The 25,804-nt window shown below is 41.9% G+C and overlaps 1 protein-coding gene across 1 annotated transcript in view; it reads right to left on the reverse strand.

Moving 5' to 3' along the window:
• The window catches only part of si (sucrase-isomaltase (alpha-glucosidase)), a 116,988-nt gene that overhangs the window by 57,349 nt on the left and 33,835 nt on the right, over positions 1-25,804 (reverse strand). Inside the window, exons 15-24 of the mRNA XM_055895063.1 lie at positions 24,931-25,048; positions 24,098-24,269; positions 22,962-23,078; positions 10,573-10,727; positions 10,298-10,382; positions 3,676-3,732; positions 2,072-2,196; positions 1,641-1,729; positions 948-997; positions 685-852 (exon numbers count right to left, since the gene is read on the reverse strand). Coding sequence (XP_055751038.1) covers positions 685-852; positions 948-997; positions 1,641-1,729; positions 2,072-2,196; positions 3,676-3,732; positions 10,298-10,382; positions 10,573-10,727; positions 22,962-23,078; positions 24,098-24,269; positions 24,931-25,048 — 1,136 coding nt within the window. The remainder of the gene's footprint in view (positions 1-684; positions 853-947; positions 998-1,640; positions 1,730-2,071; positions 2,197-3,675; positions 3,733-10,297; positions 10,383-10,572; positions 10,728-22,961; positions 23,079-24,097; positions 24,270-24,930; positions 25,049-25,804) is intronic.

Consider the following 25,804-nt stretch of genomic DNA (forward strand, 5'->3'; position numbering starts at 1 on the left):
AGTACCACTATCATACCTACCACCATGTTAATACCACTATCATACCTACCACCATGTTAATACCTCTATCATACCTACCACCATGTTAGTACCTCTATCATACCTACCACCATGTTAATACCTCTATCATACCTACCACCATGTTAGTACCTATATCATACCTACCACCATGTTAGTACCACTATCATACCTACCACCATGTTAGTACCACTATCATACCTACCACCATGTTAGTACCTCTATCATACCTACCACCATGTTAATACCTCTATCATACCTACCACCATGTTAATACCTCTATCATACCTACCACCATGTTAGTACCTATATCATACCTACCACCATGTTAGTACCACTATCATACCTACCACCATGTTAGTACCTCTATCATACCTACCACCATGTTAATACCTCTATCAAACCTACCACCATGTTAATACCTCTATCTACCTACCACCATGTTAGTACCTCTATCATACCTACCTACCACCATGTTAATACCTCTATCAAACCTACCACCATGTTAGTACCTCTATCATACCTACCACCATGTTAATACCTCTATCATACCTACCACCATGTTAATACCTCTAACAGTAGTGATAGGCAGTTCTCTCAAGGTCCTCCGCTCCACTGTATCTGTGAGAGTCATGTATGTTGGGTAGCAACAGCAGCCTTGGTTACCTGCTTGACGATGTCATATTTGAAAGTAGATACGACGACATTGTTGTTGTTGTGGGTAACATTGACAGTCACGGGGGGACTGGAGACTCCCAACACGGTGATGTTCTCAAACTTCAGGTTGTTTGGGTCAATGTACCCAGAATGCATCACCTGGATGGTCAACTCGCCCTGAGTGAGAACATACAGTAGAATGAGGTTACACCTAGACACTGATCTTAGGTAAGATTTTACTTGTTTTGGTATAATTAATAACATCTACTTACATTGTTAACAGAGAACTGGTAGTGCATGTAGTTGCCAGTTTCAACGGTATCTGAGAGAGAGAGAGAGAGAGAGAGAGAGAGAGAGAGAGAGAGAGAGAGAGAGAGAGAGAGAGAGAGAGAGAGAGAGAGAGAGAGAGAGAGAGAGAGAGAGAGAGAGAGAGAGGAGAGAGAGAGAGAGAGAGAGAGAGAGAGAGAGAGAGAGAGAGAGAGAGAGAGAGAGAGAGAGAGAGAGAGAGAGAGAAGGAGAGAGAGAGAGAGGAGAGAGAGGAGGAGAGAGAGGAGAGAGAGAGAGAAGAGAGAGAGAGAGAGAGAGAGAGAGAGAGAGAGAGAGAGAGAGAGAGAGAGAGAGAGAGAGAGAGAGAGAGAGAGAGAGATTAATTATGAAAGCAAGTCCTCATCTTACGAATAAACACTTGTTTGGTTACTACATGATTCCATATGTGTTATTTTATAGTTTTGATGTCTTCTCTATTATTCTACAATGTAGAAAATAGTAAAAAAAAAAATAAGAAAAACCTTTGAATGAGTAGGTGTGTTCAAACTTTTAGCTGGTACCGTATATGCCCCCCCCCCCCCACTTCTAAACTAAAGTTGTGCCCCTACACACAAACATCTCTGCACTCAAACACACACACAAACACACACAAGTAGACACACACATACACACTAACTCCGTCTGACTTGTTGAAATACCTCGAGAGTCTCCGTCATCCCAGAATAGCTCTCCTGCTGCTGTGTTTTTGTCATCGAGCGCAACGATCAGACCCATGGGGTTACGCCGACTGAGGGGAACACACACACACACACACACACATTTTGCAGGGAACTAAAATAAAAAGGGGAAATGAACCGCTTTGAAGTTGTTTATGAATATGTATAAACTTAGCGGTTCAAGCCCTGAATGCTGATTGGCTGAAAGCCGTGGTATATCAGACCGTATACCACGGGTATGACAAAACAGTTTATAATAGCAGACACATTAGACTTAATAAGCAATCAGGACCTCAGGGGTTTGTGGTATATGGCCAGTATACCACTGCTAAGGGCTGTATCCAGACACTCCTCAAACCTTATTGTTTAAGGATACTGTGCATGACTGTGCAATCATTCGTGGGTGTGTGTACCTGTAAACAGTTGTGACCGCAGGTCTCTGAATAGGTAGAATAGCTCCGCCCCTGATGTGTAAACCAAGCTTGTCTGCAGGCAGGTACATCTGAACATGCGTCTTACGGAGTTTAATTTTCTCTTCCTGATTGGTTAATGGGAAAATAATCAACTAGTTGAAAAGCACAACATAAAGTATGCTGGGCAGAAGGAATGGCAGAATAACATGTTCTTACACAAACAGTAGATGTACCTGTATTGAAGAGAGAGATGGAGTGAGAGACTGAGAAATGATTGTCCTAAAGCCCCCTTGCCTATCTCTGTCCATGAGGGTATTTCGCCTTCTCATACTAAAATAGCTCACTTACACACTACAGCAGCTCAAAGAAAAATTCCAAACCTCAAATAATTTCTAACACCCTAAGGACGGAATGTTCAGACCAGCTCAGGACAATTTAGAGCACTTCTTCTCTTTCTCTCTCTCTCATTCTCTATTCTCCATCTGGGATATGGAGGAGAAAGAGAAGGGAGTCACTAGAGCGTCTAGAAGTAATTTCAGATTGCATCGCCTCATTGTCAGTGCTATGTAGGGCTCCACTCCTCCCCCTCCACTCCTCCCCCTCCTCAACTTGTCTTCCTCTTCCACTCCTCCTCCCTCTCCACTCCACCCCCTCTTCTACACCGCCCCCTCCTCCACTCCTCCCCCTCCGCAACTCGTCTTCCTCTTCCACTCCTCCCCCTCCTACACTCCTCCCTCACCTCAACTTGTCTTCCACTCCTCCCCCTCCGCAACTCGTCTTCCTCTTCCACTCCTCCCTCTCCTACACTCCTCCCCCACCTCAACTTGTCTTCCACTCCTCCACTCCTCCCCCTCCGCAACTCGTCTTCCTCTTCCACTCCTCCCCCTCCTACACTCCTCCCTCACCTCAACTTGTCTTCTACTCCTCCACTTCTCCCCCTTCGCAACTTGTCTTCCTCTTCCACTCCTCCCTCACCTCAACTTGTCTTCCTCTTCCACTCCTCCCCCTCCTCAACTTGTCTTCCTCCTCCTCTCCTCTCCTCCCCTTCCTCAACTCATCTTCCTATTCTCTTTCCTCTTATCCTATTCTCTCATTTTGTCTTCTTCTACTCTCATCTCCTCCAACGTCTCTCCTCCTGTTCCCCTCAGTTTTTTTTCTTAGTCTTTCATCTCTCCTTCTTTCCTCTCCTGTCAGATACTTTTTTTTACTCCTAATTGACTGCACCGCACCGCACCCCATCCTCCTCCCACCCCCTAACCTCATTGGACCCATCAGGACAAGGCGCAGCAACGAGGCAACCAATCTAAACTCTCATCTGATCAGAAGCTCTTTACACAGCTGTGTGATGCCCAAATAAGGTCCTGCAGGATCTCAACACCTCTTTAATCTATGAGACAGGGAGTTTCTCTTTCTAGTGTCTCTGTGTCTCCTCTGTCCTTCTTCCTACATATTTCCTCCTTATCTCTATCCCTCTGGATCTGAATGATATAGTACAGCAGTGGTTCTCTTCTCCAGTGTACTTTATGTAACGGTCTTGTAAATAGTATTTTCCTTATTCATGTCTTTCTAGGAAGGAAGCAAGATGATGTAAACAGAAAGCTCACCGTTTCATAGTCAAACCACACAGCATCTGGGACGTAGGCTTGGATCTGCTCCACCCCCTGCAGAAATCAACCAATCACACATCAGCAAGGGCAAGGGCAAAACAAACACCAAATGAGGTAATTGGTTGAGCAGATTTCTCCCTATTTCTCTTCACACAACATGGCTGATCAAAAAAGGTAACAGTCTTGGAAATGATGTAACAGTAGAGGATCTGGATTTTGTTGAAGTTATGCATCACAACTGGATCTGGGCTCACAATCCAAAGGCAGCATCAAGAGATGGACAATGGCCTTTGATGACAGTAGGGCGACAGACATGAGTAATCGATAACCAAGCGGCTGTCCTTTGATAGAGCTGTCTTAACTGTGTTCACTGTCCTGCTGACAGACGGGAACACAGAGAGAACAGAGAGATGAAACAGAGAAAAAGAACAGAGGGAATGGAAAAAAATAGAGAGAATGAGGAAGATGTGTCCTTTTCAAGCAGAGCGATAGTAAAGCATGCCGTCTGTGAACACCACAAGTTCTCCTCTCTGTAACTTTAAAGCCACCGCTGACACCATTTGTTCCATTGGCCTGCCTTGTCCCCTTTAATGTTCTATAGAACCCTGTCATTAGGGATCGGAGAGAGGCAATTAAATGAAGAGAAGAAGAAAGAGGGGATGGACAAAAGTGGTCAAGAAGAAGAAGTTTGAAGTTGTATTAGTTGTATGTACAGTACGGGATATGAATGGCATACACCATCCAACAAAATGCTTACTAGCAGGTTCCTTCTCGACATTGAAACAACAAAAATAAACAGTAAAATAATTAAAACAGGAACATAAAGTAAATGGCTCAGTAGAATAGAATAAACATTTTAGCATCAGTATAATACAGGAAGGCACAATTTATAGTCCAATATTTCCATGTGTATTGTGTTAGAGGCAAGTGTAAAAGAAGCAGAAGAAGCAGAAGAAGAAGCAGAAGAAGCAGAAGAAGAAGCAGAAGAAGAAGAAGCAGAAGAAGAAGAAGAAGAAGAAGAAGAAGAAGCAGAAGAAGAAGTAGAAGAAGAAGCAGCAGCAGAAGAAGAAGAAGCAGCAGAAGAAGATGCAGAAGAAGCAGAAGAAGAAGCAGAAGAAGAAGTAGAAGAAGCAGCAGAAGAAGAAGAAGCAGAAGAAGAAGCAGAAGAAGAAGAAGCAGAAGAAGAAGCAGAAGAAGAAGAAGAAGAAGAAGAAGAAGAAGCAGAAGAAGAACAAGAAGAAGAAGCACAAGAAGAAGAAGCACAAGAAGAAGAAGAAGCAAAAGAAGAAGAAGCAGAAGAAGAAGAAGCAGAAGAAGAAGAAGCAGAAGAAGAAGAAGAGGCTTCCTTGGTCTTTATATTGCTGAATTGTGTAATACAGAAATGTCATTTTTCTCATATCATCTACAGTTCAAGGAAATCCCCATATTTTCCCACAAGTGAAAACCCTCAGACATGATCCAGGTGAATGATAGCTGCTATCTGCACATAGTTAACTGCTGGCTGACTCATGCATAGCTAGCATCAGTCAGCAGCTTGACTAATGCAGAGGGACTGCTAGCGCTACCATTAATCCTGACAGTAATTGAAAGGGACATAGGGCTCGATCCTCATTTGGAGTGACGAGGCAAGGTGAACAGAGGGAAGATCTGAACCTGGGCTCAAGACTCATACGTTGGTCTCAGGTTAGAGTGATACCACTAAATATTATGAGAAAACAAAAGGGAGAAGGTAGAGGGTAGTGGCAGGTAGCCTAGTGGTTAGAGCATCGGTCCAGTAACCGAAAGGTTGCTAGCTCGAATCCCTGAGCTGACAAGGTAGAAATCTGTTGTTCTGCCCCTGAACAAGGCAGTTAACTTCTTATGGCTGCAGGGGCAGTGAATGAAAGGTGCACAGAGGTGCTTGGAGGAGCTTGGATGAAAGGTGCACAGAGGTGCTTGGAGGAGCTTGGTTGAAAGGTGCACAGAGGAGCTTGAATGCAAGGTGCACAGAGGAAACGTCCTGCTCCTCAGTCATAGTTGCGAATATTTGCATATTATTATTAGTATTGGATAGAAAACACTCTGAAGTTTCTAAAACTGTTTGAATTATTTCTGTGAGTATAACAGAACTCATATGGCAGGCAAAAACCTGAGAAGTTCCACTTCCTGTTTGGATTTTTTCTGAGGGTGCTAGATTTTCAACCAAGCTCTCATTGAAATTACAGCGAGATATTGATGAGTTTTCACTTCCTACGGCTTCCACTAGATGTCAACAGTCAATAGAACTTTGTCTGATGACTCTAATGTGGGCTATACTCGGCCTTTTCTCAGGATGGTAAGTTGGTGGTTGAAGATATCCCTCTAGTGGTGTGGGGGCTGTGCTTTGGCAAAGTGGGTGGGGTTATATCCTTCCTGTTTGGCCCTGTGCGGGGGTATCATCGGATGGGGCCACAGTGTCTCCTGACCCCTTCTGTCTCAGCCTCCAGTATTTATGCTGCAGCAGTTTATGTGTCGGTGGGCTAGGGTCAGTTGGTTATATCTGGAGTACTTCTCCTGTCTTATCCGGTTTCCTGTGTGAATTTAAGTATGCTCTCTCTAATTCTCTACTTCTCTCTTTCTTTCTCTCTCTCGGAGGACCTCTCTCTCTCGCATGAGCCCTAGGACCATGCGTCAGGACTACCGGGCGTAATGACTCCTTGCTGTCCCCAGTCCACCTGGCCTTGCTGCTGTTCCAGTTTCAAATGTTCTGCCTGCGGCTATGGAACCCTGAACCCATGTGCTACGTGTGCCAGACCTGCTGTTTTCAACTCTCTAGAGACCACAGGAGCGGTAGAGATACTCTTAATGATCGGCTATGAAAAGCCAACTGACATTTACTCCTGATTATTATTTGACCATGCTGGTCATTTATGAACATTTTGAACATCTTGGCCATGTTCTGTTATAATCTCCACCCGGCACAGCCAGAAGAGGACTGGCCACCCCTCATAGCCTGGTTCCTCTCTAGGTTTCTTCCTAGGTTTTGTCCTTTCTAGGGAGTTTTTCCTAGCCGCCGTGCTTCTACACCTGCATTGCTTGCTGTTTGGGGTTTTAGGCTGGGTTTCTGTACAGCACTTCGAGATATTAGCTGATGTACGAATATACGGGCTATATAAAAAAAAAAATATTTTGATTTGATAATGTGAAGGGGGGCCGAAGGAGACAGGAATTAGTCACCACTGCCACGAGCTGACCACGCTTTGACCACGCGCGTTCACGTGATAGGCAGCTCTGTTCCATCGCTCAACTGAAGTCAATCTAATTCTCCGGTTGGAACGTTATTCAAGATGTATGTTAACAACATTCTAAAGATTGATTCAGTACATCGCTTGACATGTTTCTACTGACTGTTATGGAACTTTTGGACATTTCGTCACGTTATAGTGGACGCGCTTTGTGACTTTGGAATTGTTTACCAAACGCGCTAACCAAAGTAGCTAATTGGACATAAATAACGGACATTATCGAACAAATCAAGCATTTATTGTGGACCTGGGATTCCTAGGACTGCATTCTGATGAAGTTCATCAAAGGTAAGGAAACATTTATCATGTATTTTCTGGTTTCTGTTGACCCCAACATGGCGGCTAATTTGGCTATTGTTCTAAGCTCCGTCTCAGATTATTGCATGATTTGCTTTTTCCGTGAAGTATTTTTGAAATCTGACACAGCGGTTGCATTAAGGAGAGGTATTTCTATAATTCCACGTGTATAACTTATATTATCATCAACATTTATGATGAGTATTTCTGTTGAAACGATGTGGCTATGCAAAATCACTTGATGTTTTAGGAACTAGTGAATGTAAAGCGCCAATGTAATCTCAGATTTTTTTTATATAAATATGAACTTTATCAAACAAAACATGCATGTATTGTGTAACATGAAGTCCTATGAATGTCATCTGATGAAGATAATCAAAGGTTAGTGATTCATTTGATCTCTATTTCTGCTTTTTCTGACTGCTATCTTTCGCTGGAAAAATGGCTGTGCTTATTGTGGTTTGGTGTGACCTAACATAATCGTTTGTAGTGCTTTCGCTGAAAAGCATATTTGAAATCGGACACTTTGGTGGGATTAACAACACGATTACCTTTAAAATGATATAAGACACATGTATGTTTGAGGAATTTTAATTATGAGATTTGTGTTGTTTGAATTTGGCGCCCTGCACTTTTACTGGCTGTTGTCATATCAATCCCATTAGCGGGATGCAGCCATTTTAAGAGATGGTTTCCACCCCTCCTATCCCAGCAGTCGCAGGACCCAGCCTTAGTAAACCCGCTGCCATCAGTCACCTCTGCAGGGTGGCCGACTGAACGATCTCAAAGGATTGGCTGGGTTGTGGGTTGCAGCCATAAGAAGTTAACCCACTGCTCCCCGGTAGGCCGTCATTGTAAGTAAGAATTTCTTCTTAACTGACTTACCTTGTTAAATAAAGGTTAAATAAAAAAACAGAGAGGGTAGGGTGGATATATAATGGAGAAAGATAGAGAGAAGAGGCAGGATAGAGAATATATATATATATATCCAGAGGGAAATGAGTTCAGAGGTTTGAGAGTGTACTTGATTAAGAGCGTGCGGTAGAGACGAGAGCGGCTGCTTTTGAAGAAGGGATGAAAAGAGAAGAGTGATGGAAGGAGAGACAAGGAGAGGTATGGGGATGGACTTGGGCGGACAGGGCTAGACCTCCCCAGTCTATCAAGGCGCTGGAGAGATCAATGTTAAGAGATCCACTCTGATCTTACACTTAGCCCCTAGACATCATTAGACAGAGAGGAGGTACTGTGAGGGAAAGAGAGGACAGAGGAGGTACTGTGAGGGAGAAAGAGAGAGTATGTAAGTTAGAGAGAGAGACAGAGAAGGAGAGGAGGTACTGTAAGTTAGAGAGGAAGAGAGAGAGGGGGAAAGAGAGGAGAGACCTAGAGAGAAGGAGAGGAGAGAGGAGGTACTGTAAGTTAGAGAGGAAGAGAGAGGGGGAACGAGATGAGAGACGTAGAGAGAAGGAGAGGAGAGGAGGTACTGTAAGTTAGAGAGGAAGAGAAAGAGAGGAGAGAGGAGGTACTGTAAGTTAGAGAGGAAGAGAAAGAGAGGAGAGAGGAGGTAAGTCAGAGAGAGTCAGAGAGTGTGAGAGAGAGAGAGCAAGAGCGAGAGAGAGAGAGAGAGAAAGGGAGAGAGAGAGAGAGAGAGGAAAAGAGAGAGAGGGGGAGAGAGAGGAAAATAGAGAGAGAGAGAGGAAAAGGGAGAGAGGGAGAGAGGGAGAGAGAGAGAGAGAGAGAGAGAGAGAGAGAGAGAGAGAGAGAGAGAGAGAGAGAGAGAGAGAGAGAGAGGAAAATAGAGAGAGAGAGAGGAAAAGGGAGAGAGGGAGAGAGAGAGAGAGAGAGAGAGAGAGAGAGAGAGGAAAATAGAGAGAGAGAGAGAGGAAAAGGGAGAGAGAGAGAGAGAGAGAGAGAGAGGAAAATAGAGAGAGAGAGAGAGGAAAAGGGAGAGAGAAAGAGAGAGAGAGAGAGAGAGTGAGGAAAAGCCCTGTGAAGGACCAACAAAAAACACGCTCTTTCACACAAGTTATGTATTGATGTCAATTAACAACTTATTACATAAGTCTGAATTATTACACAACGTTTTACTTTTTGGATGACATCCTCTCTGTATCCCGAAGGAGAAGTCAAGCTTGGGCTTCTTCTTCCTCTCTGCTGGCATGACAACCTTTTCACTCTGATTACAGTTATTATATTCAGACTGAAGCCCCACTCTGCTTGTCTCTAATTCGCCAGAGGCCATGCTAAATTGCTTATTAATCAGCTGGCCACTTTTAACATGACCAAAATCTATCTGCACTCGCAAAACACACGCACGCACACACACACACACACACACACACACACACAATCACAATCACACACACACACACACACACACACACACACACACACACACACACACACACACACACACACACACACACACACACACACACACACACACACACACACACACACACACGCACAATGCGTACATACAAACTCTTCGGCGCGTACACAAAAACTATTGCGTACACACACACACACACACACACACAAACACACACAAACACACGCACACAATGTATCTGCGCTTCTAATCTGCTTGTAATGAGGTCAACGCTCTCATTAGTGCGGCGGGGGGAAAAAGGAGGAAATGAAAGAGAAAAGAGAAAAGAGAGGGAGGACGGAAAGTAAATCCCATGTATGTGCTTGTCCCAACGGAGGTCAACTAGTGTGTGTGTGTGTGTGTGTGTGTCTGTGTCTGTGTGTCTGTGTGTGTGTGTGTGTGTGTGTGTGTGTCTGTGTGTCTGTGTGTGTGTGTGTGTGTGTGTGTGTGTCTGTGTGTCTGTGTGTGTGTGTGTGTGTGTGTGTGTGTGTGTGTGTGTGTGTGTGTGTGTGTGTGTGTGTGTGTGTGTGTGTGTGTGTGTGTTAAGAGACAGATATCTCCTCTCAAGGGGTTTATCCCGCCAATTGTTTTTTTTGATAATTTCAAATGAAATGTGAAAAATGATCTGTGTGTCGTAGTATGAAACAGAGCTAGTCTAGTTCACTGAGCCTGAAGCAGTACATGTACTCACAGGGTCCAGTACAGGTGTGATGAGCAGGTGTTTCCCCCAGAGGAACTGGCGGTCCACTGTCCAGGTGTTATTGTCAGAGTAGAACCTGGAAGACGGACAGAGGGAAAGGGGGGGGGGGGGGGGGGGGGGGGATTCATGTGGACTGATCAGTGCTTGTTTTTGTAACATCCATGCATTGTTTACGAAAAATAAAGTTGCCTCTAAACTCTGATCAGCTGGATCAGTGTTGTTCCTTATGGACTGATGGATGATCAACAGGAAGGGATGCCACTTACTCGTGCATGACGGGCCGGACCACGGTGTCCCCGGTAGTGTGAGCCTTGTAGAAGAGGGTGTAGAGGTAGGGGAGAAGGGTGTACCGGATATTCAGGTAATGTTTAGAGGTGTTCAACAGCAGAGAGTCTGCACCGAACACTGCCGGGTCCTGGGGCTGGAGGGAGGGAAGGATGGAGGGAGAGAAAGGAGGGAAGGAGGAAGGGCAGGGGTGGAGAGAAGGGAGGGAGGAAGGGAAAGGAGGGAGGGAGAGAAGGGAGGGAGGGATGGAAGGAGAGATGGAGGGAGGGAGAGAAAGGAGGGATGGAAGGAGAGAGGGAGGGAGGGAAGGAGGGGGAGAAGGGAGGGATGGAAGGAGAGAAGGAGGGAGGGATGGAGAACAGGGAGGGAGGGAGGGAAGGAAGAAGGGAGAGAAGGGAGGGATTGGGCGAGGGGATGGAAAGAGGGAGGGAGAGAGAGAGAGAGAGAAAGCGAGAGGGAAGGAAGGAAGCAGAGAAGAAAGGAATGAGGGAGGGAAGGAGAGAGTGAGGGAGAGAATGAGAGAGGGAGAGAAGGAAGGAATGAGGAAGAGGGGGAGGAGGGAAGGAGAGAGGGAGTAAGGGATTTATAACCACCATGATGACACTTCGTAATCAACAACAACACACTCAAAAGGCAAGTGAATAGAAAGAGCAGAAAGAGAGAAAGGGTTTAATTCCAGTTGAAGAGGGAGAGAACACATCTGCTTGTCAGGCCAGAGAGACAACAGAGACAGAGACAGAGGAAACATACAAAAATTATAATTGTGGAGTGGATGATTAGTTGCTGAAGGGCTAATCCTTAATATCTTGAGTGTGTGTGTGTGTGCGTGTGGAGGACTTTGGCTTGTGTGACCTTCTTATGAGAGAAGTGATTAGGGCAAAGCAAAGGTCAAACATTATCCGTCTCATTTAGTGTCAATCTCTCTTTAGATTCATCAAAATATCCTGTCTGCCAGGAGAAGGTCTCTCTCTCTCTCTCTCTCTCTCTCTCTCTCTCTCTCTCTTCATGTTTTATAAAACCAATATTATTATTATCAACATTTCAGCAAGCCTTATTTCAAGATTATTCATTTATTTATTGACCCATATTTTACCAGGTAAGATGACTGAAAACATATGTGACTCGTTTCAGGAAACTAGACGTCTGTCACACTACTTTACAGGAGCGGCATTTTAACATAAACATGTATTTTTTGGGCAGAAATGCCTTCTGGAACATGTAAACTTTCATGTGCCTTGATAAAAAACATGTATTCCATCCATATATTGAAATAAAATTGTAACATTTTGAGCCACGGAATAAGTTAAGAACCTTCCCGCTAGCCATGATTGGCTGAGATAATGGATGTGCTGAACATGCTGGGGGATGAGTTTGGATTGGTCTGCCATGGAGCATGCTTCTGTCTATAACGTGAGCTCTTCAGTATGTGCTGACAGTTCTTTCTACCACACTGTCGTTTTTGAAAGATATAGCGTTAGCCAACGAAAAGGTGCTATCGACAGATCAGTTGGAAGAAGTGTAGTCATAGACTGTTCTCTCTGCAACCGCACGGCAAGCGGTACCGGAGCACCAAGTCTAGGTCCAAAATACTTCTTAATAGCTTCTACCCCGAAGCCATAAGACTCCTGAACAGCTAATCAAATGGCTACCCAGACTATTTGCATACACAGCTGCTACTCTTTGTTTATTATTTATGCAAAGTGACTTTAACTCAACCTACATGTACATATTACCTCAATTACCTTGACTAACCGGTGCCCAAGCACAGGGTACCCCCTGTATATAGCCTCGCTTGCACATTTGTGGCCTGCTGGAGGTCATTTTGCAGGGCGCTGGCAGTGCACCTCCTTGCACAAAGGCGGAGGAGGCGGTCCTGCTGCTGGGTTGTTGCCCTCCTACGGCCTCCTCCACGTCTCCTGATGTACTGGCCTGTCTCCTGGTAGCGCCTCCATGCTCTGGACACTACGCTGACAGACACAGCAAACCTTTTTGCCACAGCTCGCATTGATGTGCCATCCTGGATGAACTGCACTACCTGAGCCACTTGTGTGGGTTGTAGACTCCGTCTCATGCTACCACTAGAGTGAGAGCACCGCCAGCATTCAAAAGAGACCAAAACATCAGCCAGGAAGCATAGGAACTGAGAAGTGGTCTGTGGTCACCACCTGCAGAATCACTCCTTTTTTGGGGGTGTCTTGCTAATTGCCTATAATTTCCACCTTTTTTCTATTCCATTTGCACAACAGCATGTGAAATTTATTGTCAATCAGTGTTGCTTCCTAAGTGGACAGTTTGATTTCACAGAAGTCTGATTGACTTGGAGTTACATTGTGTTGTTTAAGTGTTCCCTTTATTTTTTTGAGCAGTGTATTTTGTAGTGACGTTGCGCAAGTTGGAAGCTGTGTTTTTCTGGATGAAACGCTCCAAATAAATTGACATTTTGGATATATATCGACGGAATTAATCGAACAAAAGGACCATTTGTGATGTTTATGGGACATATTGGAGTGCCAACAAAAGAAGTTCGTCAAAGGCATGAATTATATTTTTATTTCTGCGTTTTGTGTCGTGCCTGCAGTGTTGAAATATGCTACTCTCTTTGTTTACTGTTGTGCTATCATCAGATAATAGCATCTTATGCTTTCGCCGAAAAGCCTTTTTGAAATCTGACATGTTGGCTGGATTCACAACGAGTGTAGCTTTTATTGGGTATCTTACATGTGTGATTTAATGAAAGTTTGATTTTTATAGAATTTTATTTGAATATGGCGCTCTGTATTTTCCCTGGCTATTGGCCAGGTGGGACAATTGCGTCCCACCTACCCCAGAGAGGTTAACACTTATTTTAATTGTTTTATTCAATTCTTAAAGCATTGTTGGTTAAGGGCTTGTAAGTAAGCATTTCATTTTAAGGTCTACCACACCTGTTGTATTCCGCGCATGTGACAAATAACATTTGACTTGATGTAATCATTAGTCCAACAATTGCAAACAAGAGTTTCTATTGGACAAATTCAGGTATGTTTATCCCCATTTTGTTCCGTTTGCTTCCGTTTAAGAAACATATTTTTTTCAACAGAATCGGCGTTATGAATTCACCCCTGATCATAAACAGTTACCTAGCATAACAGCCATGTTGTGTTTCTTCTCTTCCCTTCGCTTGATGTCAATGCACAACACATCAGCTGTATTTGACCAGGCGAAAGTAACCTTTCTAAACACAGCCTACATCATTGTCACCATATTAAGTAAAGTAACATCATAGTCAGCATAGCTAATATAACTAACGCGTTAGTAAACCCGGAAGCCAAGATGCCGTCGCTGTGAGAGGGTGTATTTACTCGCTCTTCAAAGCAACATTGAGGGTTAGGTGGTTAACTTCTTTGTGATAGGGGGCAGCATTTTCACTTTTGGATGAATAGCGTGCCCATAGTGAACTGCCTCCTACTCTGTTCCAGATGCTAATATATGTATATTATTATTACTATTGGATATAAAAAACTCTGAAGTTTCTAAAACTGTTTGAATGATGTCTGTGAGTATAACAGAACTCATATGGCAGGCAAAAACCTGAGAAAAAATCCAAACAGGAAGTGAGAATTCTGAGGCTGGTCGATGTTCAACTCATCGCCTATTCAATTCCCTGTAAGATATGGATCTGTTTCCCCTTCCTACGCCTTCCACTAGATGTCAACAGTCTGTAGAACGTGGAATGAAGCCTCTACTGTGATGTTGAGCCAGATGGGAGGTGTTTCAGTCTTTCAGTCATTGGTCTGGCAGAATGCCAGTTCCTGGTCACGCGCATTCCAAACGATATCGTCTTGCTTTCCATTACTTCTAGAGACACAAAGGAATCCTCCGGGTGGAACGTTATTGGATAGTTATGATAACAACATCCTGAAGATTGATTCTCTACTTAGTTTGACCAGTTTATTCGACCTGTAATATAACTTTTTGAAGTTTACGTCCAAGTTCGCCTGCATCTGCGCGAGAGTTTGGACATGTGCACTAAACGTGCTAGCAAAAGTAGCTACTTAGACATAAGTAATGGACATTATCGAACAAAACATCGATTTATTGTGGAACTAGGATTCCTGGGAGTGCATTCTGATGAAGATCATCAAAGGTAAGGGACTATTTATGATGTAATTTCGTATTTCTGTTGACTCCAACATGGCGGAGAAATGTTGTTATATCTGAGCGCCGTCTCAGATTATTGCATGGTTTGCTTTTTCCGTAAAGTTTTTTTAAATCTGACACAGCGGTTGCATTAAGAACAAGTGTATCTTTAATTCTATGTAAAACATGTATTTTTCATCAAAGTGTATGATGAGTATTTCTGTTATTAGATGTGGCTCTCTGCAATTTCTCCGGATATTTTGGAGGCATTTCTGAACATGGCGCCAATGTAAACTAAGATTTTAAGATATAAATATGCACTTTATCGAACAAAACATACATGTATTGTGTAACATGATGTCCTATGAGTGTCATCTGATGAAGATCATCAAAGGTTAGTGATTCATTTTATCTCTATTTCTGCTTTTTGTGACTCCTATCTTTGGCTGGGAAAATGGCTGTGTTTTTCTGTGGCTATGTACTGAGCTAACATAATTGTTTGGTGTGCTTTTGCCGTAAATCCTTTTTGAAATCAGACATGTTGGCTGGATTCACAACATGTGTAGCTGTATTTGGTGTCTTTCATGTGTGTTTTCATGAAAGATTGATTTTTATAGTAATATATTTGAATTTGGCGCGCTGCATTATTTCTGGCTTTTGGCCAAGTGGGACGTTAGCGTCCCACATACCCCAGAGAAGTTAACAGTCTAATATTGGCTATCAGTGTTGAAAGAAACTAACTATAACTTGTTTTAGGGACATAGGATACGTTTAGAGTTCGTTTTTGTCAAGTTGAATGGAAAGAACATGACAGAAAGACAATAGTAGACGGAATATCCAAGTCTCACAGAAGACGGCAGACATGCTAGCTAGCCACAACGAGGACCAGAGCAGCATGGATACACAAGAAGCCGCGAACTCAAACAAGAGAAAGAACAAAACTGACCAGGATGAAATCCTTGCATCCTCTTTACCTCTGATCTCAATTAAAAATCCACCGGTGAAAAAAGTAAGAGGACATTTCCATATCTGAACTTTTCTCTGCAATCCAGTCCATGTCTACTAAACAAGATGCCACGCTCTCCAAAGTGTCCATCATAGAGTGGGTTTACTGAAGAAACATCAAAGAAGATTGATAATTTGTCAGAAACTGTCAGTCAGCTACACAAAATTGTGAGCGAGAACAAGGAAAAGATAACGTTCCTAGAGAATGATTTGAAGAAACTGCAATACCAAAATAATGAGCTGTGTGAGAATGTAGCTGAACTTCAAAGGTACTCTCGCAGGTGGAATCTGAAAATCCAAGGTGTAAAAGATGGAGAGGATATTAGGGAAGCAGTCATTAATATCCTGGGAAAGGTGGCTCTGTGCATCAAAGACAAGCTAAGAGACGTGGGACGTGAGACTTGGGAAACGAAGATCTGATGGACCTCCTCGCAATATCATTTTGCGCTTAACTATGCGCCATTACAGGGTCATCGTCTGTAAAATGGCCAAGAGGAACAAGTTTCTGGATGAGAAGAAGCTCCGCATCAAAGAAGCTCTGATACCGCAGGATCAGACTGCCAGGGAGAAACTGTGGCCGCTTATACAGAGCGCACGACAAGAGGGAAAGAAGGCTGGGTTCAAGGGCCCACACGCGTTTATCGAAGGAAGAATGATTACTGGGTAACTCTGTTGACATGAACCAAACTGGAACTGTGAGTACTGCCAAGAGTACAGTTAACATACTGCCACGAGTAAATGTACCGTTCGAACTACAACTGATGAACACTTGCCAAATAAAAAAAATTGTAAATAGATTTATTATTCTGTTAACCACCGCTACCTCAGCTGAGCGTACTTTTCCGTCGAGTAATCCTCTCAAGGTTCACTGTTTGTTTTGTTGTTCATATTACTACTTCTGTATTCTAATTTGTGTTCTTTCTGTTTTTAATGCAGGAGTTTATTTTCAACTCACTCAGTATCGTTAGTCTGAATGCTCGGGTTTTGAGAGATCTTACAAAAAGGAAAGCCTTATTTTTATATTGTAAATGCAGTAACGCAGATTTTGTCCTTCTTCAAGAAACTCATTCGGGTGAAAGTGATTAGAAATTTTGTAAATCACAATGGGGAGACATGGCCTATTTTAGTCATGGATCACACCATTCTGCTGGGATTTTGACACTTATTCACAAGTTTAAAGGTGGCATTCTAGAATCCACATCTTCACAAGATGGGAGATGGGTCATAGTAACTGTTAAACTTGAAAATGCTATTTTCATCATTTGTAATGTGTATGTACATAACTCACATGCTCCAAATATGACCATTTTGACCCAATTTACTAGGAAAGTACAGGATTTAACTTCTTTGGGCTGGGGGGCAGTATTTTGAAGTTTGGATGACAAACGTGTCCAAAGTAAACTACCTGTTACTCAGGCGCAGAAGCTAGGATATGCATATAATTGGTAGATTTGGATAGAAAACACTCTGAAGTGTCTTAAACTGTTAAAGTAATGTCTGTGAGTAAAACAGACGTGATATGGCAGGTGAAAACCCGAGGAAAATCCATCTAGGAAATGGGATTTCTTTGATGTGGGTGGTTTTCCATTGAAAGCCTATTGACTATATAAGGGGTTAGGGCCCAGATTGCAGTTCCTATGGCAAACACTAGATGTCAACAGTCTTCAGACATGGTTTCAGGCTTGTTTCTGAAAAAAAAACAAAGTATAAGACCTTTTGCTAAGTGGTCTATGGAATCATGCAGTACTGGTTTGCGCGCGTGACTGTCTTCGTTTTTTTTCCTTTCTATTGAATACGCTATTGTCCGGTTGAAATATTATCGATTATTTAGATAATTTACACCCTGAGAATTAGTTATAAACATTGTTTGACATGTTTCGACAAACTTTACGGGTACAATTAGGATGTATTCGTCTGCATGTTTTGACCGCCTTTGAGCCAGGTGATTACTGAACAAAACGCACCAACAAAACTGAGGTTTGGGATATAAAGAGGGACTTTAGCGATCAAAACAACCATTTATTGTGTAGCTGGGACCCTTTGGATTGCTAACAGAGGAAGATCTTCAAAAGTAAGTGATTCATTTTATTGCTATTTCTGACTTTCGTGACTCCTCTGCTTGGTTGGAAAATGTTTGTATGCTTTTGTAAGCGGGGCGCTGTCCTCAGATAATCACATGGTATGCTTTCGCCGTAAAGCCTTTTTGAAATCTGACAAAGTGGCTGGATTAACAAAAAGTTAATATTTTAACCGATGAATAACACTTGTATTTTCATGAATGTTTATTATGACTATTTGTGTATTTTGAATTTGGCGCTCTGCAATTTCACCGTATGTTGTCAAGGTGGGTCGCTGGCGGCACGTCTTGCCCAAATTAAGCAACAAATACTCAGAGGTTTTTCTAATTATTTCAGGGGATTTTAATGAAACACCTGATGCATCTGTTGATCGTTTTCCTCCTAGAACGAGTCAAAGGCCTCAAAATAGCAATATTATAACTACCATATGCAAAGATCTCTGTGTTGAGGATGCCTGGCGTTATTTCAATCCGGATGCTAAGGGTGTGTATGTATGCTACCTGAACCAATAAAACTGTAATGTAAATCTAGAATAGATGTATTCCTAATTTCCCTCTTTTTGTTACAAGTTGTTATAGATGTAGATCATCAGTTGGCTCTCTTTTCTGATCATCACTTGATTTCCCTGAATTTACAAGCTACTAAAAGATCAAACGGTATTCGAGGATATTGGAAATTAAACGACACACTTTTTAAAGATCCTACTCTCATTGGAAACATCAAATCATTAGCCAAATATATTTTTGCAAGAAAAGACTTGGGTCATGGAAGTAAATGGGAATTTTTCAGATATAAAGTCAGATTTGTAGCCATTAAATGTGCCAAAGAGCTGATGTACTTAAATAAACTTAGAGAAAAAGAGTTGATGAGAAAACTTGACAGTTTTCTAAAGAAAGATAATCATTCTGAAAAAGAGGAGTCTGTATACAAGTCTTTAAAACTAGAATTAGAACAGCTTTACACAGATCTGGCAAAGGGTGCCTTTGTAAGGTCAAGAGCAAAATTGATTGAAGAGGGGGAAAGAAACACTAGTTACTTTTTTGCACTTGAAAAGAGAAACTACAAAATAAAATCTATAACTGCACTCAAAATTAACAATGTTTTATGTAAAGATCCCATTACAATAACATCCTTTGTCAATTCATTTTATGAAAACCTTTACAGCTCTCAATTTCAGGAAGATGGTTGTGAAAACTACATTTGGAATTGTGTTCCTGTAATTGAGGATGATATCCACTCAGTTTGCGATACACCTGTGTCAATTGGAGAAATTAGAGAGGCTCTGAATTCAATGAAAAAAGGGAAATCACCTGGCCCTGATGGCCTATCAGTTGAATTCTATAGACAGTTTTGGGAGTTACTAGAAGATCCGATTTTTAACATGTTTCAAGATTGCATCAAAAGTGGGGCAATGGTCTCCGCTATGAAACAGGGCCTTATTTCATTAATTCCGAATCCCGATAAAGACCCTTCTCTCATTGACAATTGGAGACCAATTACTTTATTAAATATTTATTACAAATTGATTGCTCTGGTTTATGCCAAAAGATTAAAGAAAGGAATAGATATCATTATAAATGAGACTCAATGAGACTCAAACAGGATTTATGAAGGGCCGTCACATAAGCTCTAACATTCGTTTAGTCTTGGACTTTTTAGATTATTCAGATGCAATTGACTCAGATGCGGTTGTCTTATTTTTGGACTTCTGTAATGCCTTTGACACAATTGAACATGAATTTCTCTTTAGGTCACTGATTGGATTCGGTGAAAATGTTTTCAAAGTCATTCGCATGTTTTACTGTCACGTTCCTGACCTGTTTTCCTTTGTTATGTATTTGTTTTAGTTGGTCAGGGCGTGAGTTGGGTGGGTTGGTCTAGGTTTGATTTTCTATGTTGGGATTTTGTGTTCGGCCTAGTATGATTCTCAATCAGAGACAGCTGTGAATCGTTGTCCCTGATTGAGAGTCATACTAAGGCAGCCAGGGTTTCACTTGTGTTTTGTGGGTGTTTGTTCCTGTGTCAGCGTTTGGGCCACACAGGACTGTTTCGGGTTAGTCACGTTTGTTGGGTTTTGTAATTTGTAGTGTTTGTTGTTTTTCCATTAAAACATGAATACTTACCACTCCGCATCTTGGTCCGATCCATGCTCCTCCTCGTCTGAGGAGGAGAACGACTACGACAGCCGTTACATTTACAATGTCCAATTTCGCCATTTTTATTAATTTTGGTTGTGGAACTTCTATCTCTAGATATTCTGAATAATGCAAATGTGTATGGCTTAACCATTTTTAACAAAGAAATCTAAATTTCCCAACTGGCTGTTGATACTACTCTTTTCTTAAGAGACAAAGACCAGGTCGCCCTTAATGCTATAACTGCATTTTCTATTGCATCAGGATTAATGCTGAATGTTTCTAAATGTGAAATCTTATGTTTATTTGACTCTGATGATAAAGAAATAGAAAATATTCCTGTAAAGGACTGTGTTAAATATTTAGGAATAAATCTGTCAAAAAACACTTATTCAGACAACATATGAATTTCTCTCCTAAAATTAAGAAAACCAAAAAATATATTTAATAAATGGCTACAAAGCGATCTTTCAATACTTGGGAGAGTACTTCTGTTAAAGACAGAGGGATTGTCTCGTTTTGTGTACCCCTCATTATCGTTATGTGTAAATCCAGCTACTTGTAAAGAGATCAATAAGACCTTTCTTGACTTCATCTGGAAAAAGAAGTCTCACATACTAAAAAAGTCAGTCCTTTCTAATAAAAGAGCTGAAGGAGGTCTGGAAGTGTTGGACTTTGTGGCATAAATAACACTTTCAAGATCAACTGGTTGAAAAGAGGTTTCAATATCGTATTTCATTCCAAAAAATGTGTTTAATAAGTTGGGAGGTCTTCAATTTTTACTGAAATGTAATTGTATTCCTGAAAGATTACCCACTAAATTGGCTAGGTTTTACCAACAAGCTTTAATGGCCTGGAAAATATGTTTCTTGCACAATTTTCCCCCACATAAAGCTCATTTGTGGAATAATTCAGACATAACTGTAAGGAATAAGTCATTGTTCTACCCCAGCTGGCATGAGAGGAATATTGACTTTGTTCTTGATGTTTTCGACAACAGAGGTAATATTCTCACATATGAACAATTTATAACATTGAAAGAGTTTCCAATACCTTTCAGAGAGTTTATTTCTGTGATCAATGCCGTTCCCAGTGGTCTAACTACAGTAATGAAAAATCATTTCAGCTTTGGAAATGATCACAAAGTTTATCCAGAACTCAGATTGGAAGGCGTGGGCTTACTTGAGAAATCTTGTTGTAATAAATATATAAGACACATTCTTCAAGGTGAGAATCTGTCTCACTTGTTCTTTGAATTTTAATAATTTGTGTCAGAAGTTTGGGAAAACCTTGCAAAATACTTATTTACCATTATGATCACCACCCATGTTTTTGACATGAAGGATATAATATGTTACTATTGCAATGATAACAAGACCATTGAAATGATTGGGATTTTCTCTTGTGGCCAACAAACAAAAAATCAAAAATTCTATACCTAAATTACACATCTTTTTGATTTAATTTAACTATTTTATTAAAATAGTGAATAACAACAAGAATAACTTTTTCCTGAAACATTATAATAAGATGTTTTCAAAGTGATTACAATTTGCACTAGAATTGTATATTTTTTTTTTATTACTTTATATTTTTTGTATTACTTTATATTTTTTGTATGTTTAAGTATTTTCTCGTTAATACCTACATTCTGTTTTATATGATGTAACAATGTAAATTGTTGATCTGTATTTTGAATTAAAAAAATTATAATAATAGTAATAACATGTTAGTACACCCACTACAATCATGCAGTAACGTTAGTGTACAGCCAGTTAGTTGTTACACAAGCGGGCGGACACAGACAGAGGACGTCCTCTGGAAGTTCTCATAATTACTGTGTAAGTCTATGGAAGGGGGTGAGAACCATGAGCCTCCTAGGTTTTGTATTGAAGTTAATGTACCCAGAGGAGGACAGAAGTTACACCATGGTGCTACCCTACAGAGTGCTGCTGAGGCTACTGTAGACATTCTTTGCAAAATAGTGTGTTTTAATCAGTTATTTGGTGACATAATTATATTTAGTTTAGTTTTATCTAAAAGTTATTACTTTTTAAATGTTTTACAATTTACATTTTTTATGAAATTCTCTGAGGAGGATGGTCCTTCCCTTCCTCCTCTGTGGAGCCTCCACTGGCGTCGAGTAAGCGTCATCTAATAATTATAAAATATTTATAATATATGCAAGTTACCATTTCACTGTACCATTTCCACCTTCTGTATCCTGTGCATGTGACAAATAAACGTAGATTTGATATGGTGTGTGTTTACTACATGGCCTGACATGTGAATCCTTAAGGAGATGGGTTAAGAGGGTGTGAACGATGCTGAATGGGTGTAGACAAAGAAGAGCTCTCCAGTAGGTTTACCGAAACAATCAAGGACCATTTTCACAAACGTTTCAAAGCAGAATTACTTTCCCATTGTTCCTCAAGCATAGTGTATGATATACCATTTTCTAGCTCTGCGTCTCTACTTTGATCCAATGTAAAAAAAAAAAACACAACATCAAATGTTACTACATTGGTCACATGTTCTCTTTTACAGCAACGAACTGGGGAAGAGTTACAGGGGGGATGAGGAATGGGATGAATGAGCCAATTGGAAGCTGGAGGAGATTAGGTTATCGTGAAGGTATAATAGCCAGATGGGAAATTAGCCAGGACAACAGGGTTAACGCCCCTACACTTATGGTAGGTGACATGGGATCTTTGTTGACCACAGTCAGGACACCCATTTAAACGTCCCATCCGAAAGACGGCACCCTATGTAGGGCAATGTCCCCTTCGCTGCCCTGGACTGACCCTGCATAGTTATCCTATCTAAGTCTTGAGCAGTCTCCAATCACAATGTAAAGGGAGACTGAGCATTGAAACTGTGACTTGTTTTGAAAATGGCCCTTCAGCCGAAAAGTTGACAACATGAACCTTCATCAGAAATCATTCTGTGTTTTTAACTTTGATATATCCATACATTTGAAACGTTTTGACTCCATACTGTACATGGCGTCATAAAGAACAAGGGAAGGGGTACCTTGTAATGCTGGGCGTTGTGGTTCCGGCTGAACGGATAGAATGCTCCGACCTGCATCCAACGACGACACAACTCTTCTGACACGTCGTCAAAGAAACCGCAAATATCAGCACCAATCTGAAAACACACACACACACACACACACACACACACACACACACAACATGGGACAAGACAGAACGTTACATACACTGACACACTCACTAAAAAACGAACTCAGGAAAACACACAGATAGAGCACTTGAAACTATACAGCAGGGGCTGGAATGGAGTTGTTTATCTTGTCTCATATTGCTTTCCATTTGTTAAAACAATTCAATAAGGCTAAATTGGCAGAATACATCTATAGTCTGTTTTGGTAATTGCATATGGTAAGCATGAAAGAGAATACCCAATCAATGGCCCCTCCTTTGAGAGCAGTGTGTTTGAGTGTTGCTATTGTTTGATAGCAGGGCACTTTAACAGCATGCTCAATGGGAGGACATCGATCCAAATCCCAGTCTCCCTATGCCAGTGTGTGTGTGTGTGTGTGTGTGTGTGTGTGTGTGTGTGTGTGTGTGTGTGTGTGTGTGTGTGTGTGTGTGTGTGTGTGTGTGTGTGTGTGTGTGTGTGTGTGTGTGTGTGTGAGAGGGAGTGAGTGAGTGAGTGAGTGAGTGAGTGAGTGAGTGAGTGAGTGAGTGAGTGAGTGAGTGAGTGAGTGAGTGAGTGAGTGAGTGAGTGAGTGAGTGAGTGTGTGTGTGTGTGTGAGAAAGACAGAGTGAGTTTGAATGGGTGTGTGTGCCAAACAAGAATTGGAAAACCTCTTGGACAGAGTCTCTTCAGGACTGTGATTGGCAACTCTAACACTCCCTGACACAACTGGAGGTATGTGTGTGTGTGTCTGTGAGCGTGTGTGTGTTGGATTCTCACTGACATTTGCAATGTTACTTGTCTGAGGCCAGAGCCAAACGGCTTCTAACCATTCTAATATCTCATCAGTAAGTGTTTCTCACTTACCTGCCTCTGTCTCAGCTGTGGTAGTAAAGAACCAGCTTCCAATCAAAACACGTTTAATTCTCCAAACAGACAAATAAACCAACCTGTTAAATCAATGGATGACGGTATCAAGCTGTTGGACATCACATTGAGGTACTCACGTAAGGGATTCCGAACAGGCCAAACTCCAGCATGCCAGGTATGGCCCACTTGATGTCGTTCCAGTTTGCAGCATTGTCACCCAGCCAGTGGCCGGAGTACTTCCCCACTCCAGGGAAGGACGAGCGGGTCAGTAGCAGGCTTCTGTTCCCCTCAAACACACGCTCTAGAGCACTACAGGGAGAGTAAGGGGGAGAGGGAGGGGTGTGTAGAGAGAATGAGAGAGTATCATCACTGCTTTACTGCTCTAATTAGCTAGCTAAATCGAACGTCCAATGATTTTCATGACAATATCAGGTTCTGATGATGTTTACAAAGTGTGTCTCCTGACAATAAGGCTTTTTAATTAGCCGAGGGAGAAATAGACAGAAAAAATAAATAAAAGTCAGGACCAAAGAGGAGTGGAGCTAGCGAGCGGTATGCTAACAGGATGAGTCAGCGATGGAGGAGGCCTCTCAGAAGACAATGCAACTAAAAGAGCTGTGTCAGGATTCACCGCTGAGACATAACTCTGTGTGTGCGTACAGGTGGTTATGTGTGCATAGGGATTTAGCTCCGAGACACAACAATCCTCATTTGACTATCCTACCCAATGACAGCGCCACAGGCTCTATGTTTAATGATGCTCTATTTATTTAGACAAATCGTCACAACTCACCTCTGAAACATCAGGACAGTTCAGCCTCACTCAGCACATAGCAAGGCCTCTAACGCTAGACCTACATTTTACAGTGATAAGGATACGCTGGTGGAATTCAAGTACACAGACTAAATAGTCCATTCTATGGCAGAGCTTCAGTACAAGTTGTACACACATAGTAAGATCCCTACTCACTCTTTGGTGGCTAGAACCATAGCGTATCCATAGAGACTGTGGACATCATAGTGGTTTCCCCAGGTGTGTTTAGCGTCCATACACAGGGTCTTACTGTACAGCACTCCATCCAGGATGTCTGAGGAGGAGGAGGACGGAATGAGAGAGAAGCGTGGAGGAGAAAAAACATTTTTGTCTGCAGTTTTTAATGTTCTCTCTCCTAAACATGTAAATCAACCATGTTTATCAAAAAGAGACATTGAAAAAGTTTGTGTTTCCTGTTAATATAAAAAAATTGAATGTGGCTCCTTTCATCAGATATACTAGTGTACTGATTTGGCTTAATAGACAGTCTTACTGGGAGTGAAGGGAGGGTTACTAAACAGTCTTACTAGGAGTGAAGGGGGGGTAGTTGAGGGTTACTAAACAGTCTTACTAGGAGTGAAGGTAGGGTAGTTGAGGGTTACTAAACAGTCTTACTGGGAGTGAAGGGGGGGTAGTTGAGGGTTACTAAACAGTCTTACTAGGAGTGAAGGGAGGGTTACTAAACAGTCTTACTAGAAGTGAAGGGGGGGTAGTTGAGGGTTACTAAACAGTCTTACTAGGAGTGAAGGGAGGGTTACTAAACAGTCTTACTAGGAGTGAAGGGGGGGTAGTTGAGGGTTACTAAACAGTCTTACTAGGAGTGAAGGGAGGGTAGATGAGGGTTACTAAACAGTCTTACTAGTAGTGAAGGGAGGGTAGATGAGGGTTACTAAACAGTCTTACTGGGAGTGAAGGGGGGGTAGTTGAGGGTTACTAAACAGTCTTACTAGAAGTGAAGGTGGGGTAGTTGAGGGTTACTAAACAGTCTTACTAGAAGTGAAGGGAGGGTAGTTGAGGGTTACTAAACAGT

Source organism: Salvelinus fontinalis, chromosome 33, assembly GCF_029448725.1.
Source record: "Salvelinus fontinalis isolate EN_2023a chromosome 33, ASM2944872v1, whole genome shotgun sequence".
In the NCBI taxonomy this organism is placed as follows: Eukaryota; Metazoa; Chordata; class Actinopteri; order Salmoniformes; family Salmonidae; genus Salvelinus; species Salvelinus fontinalis.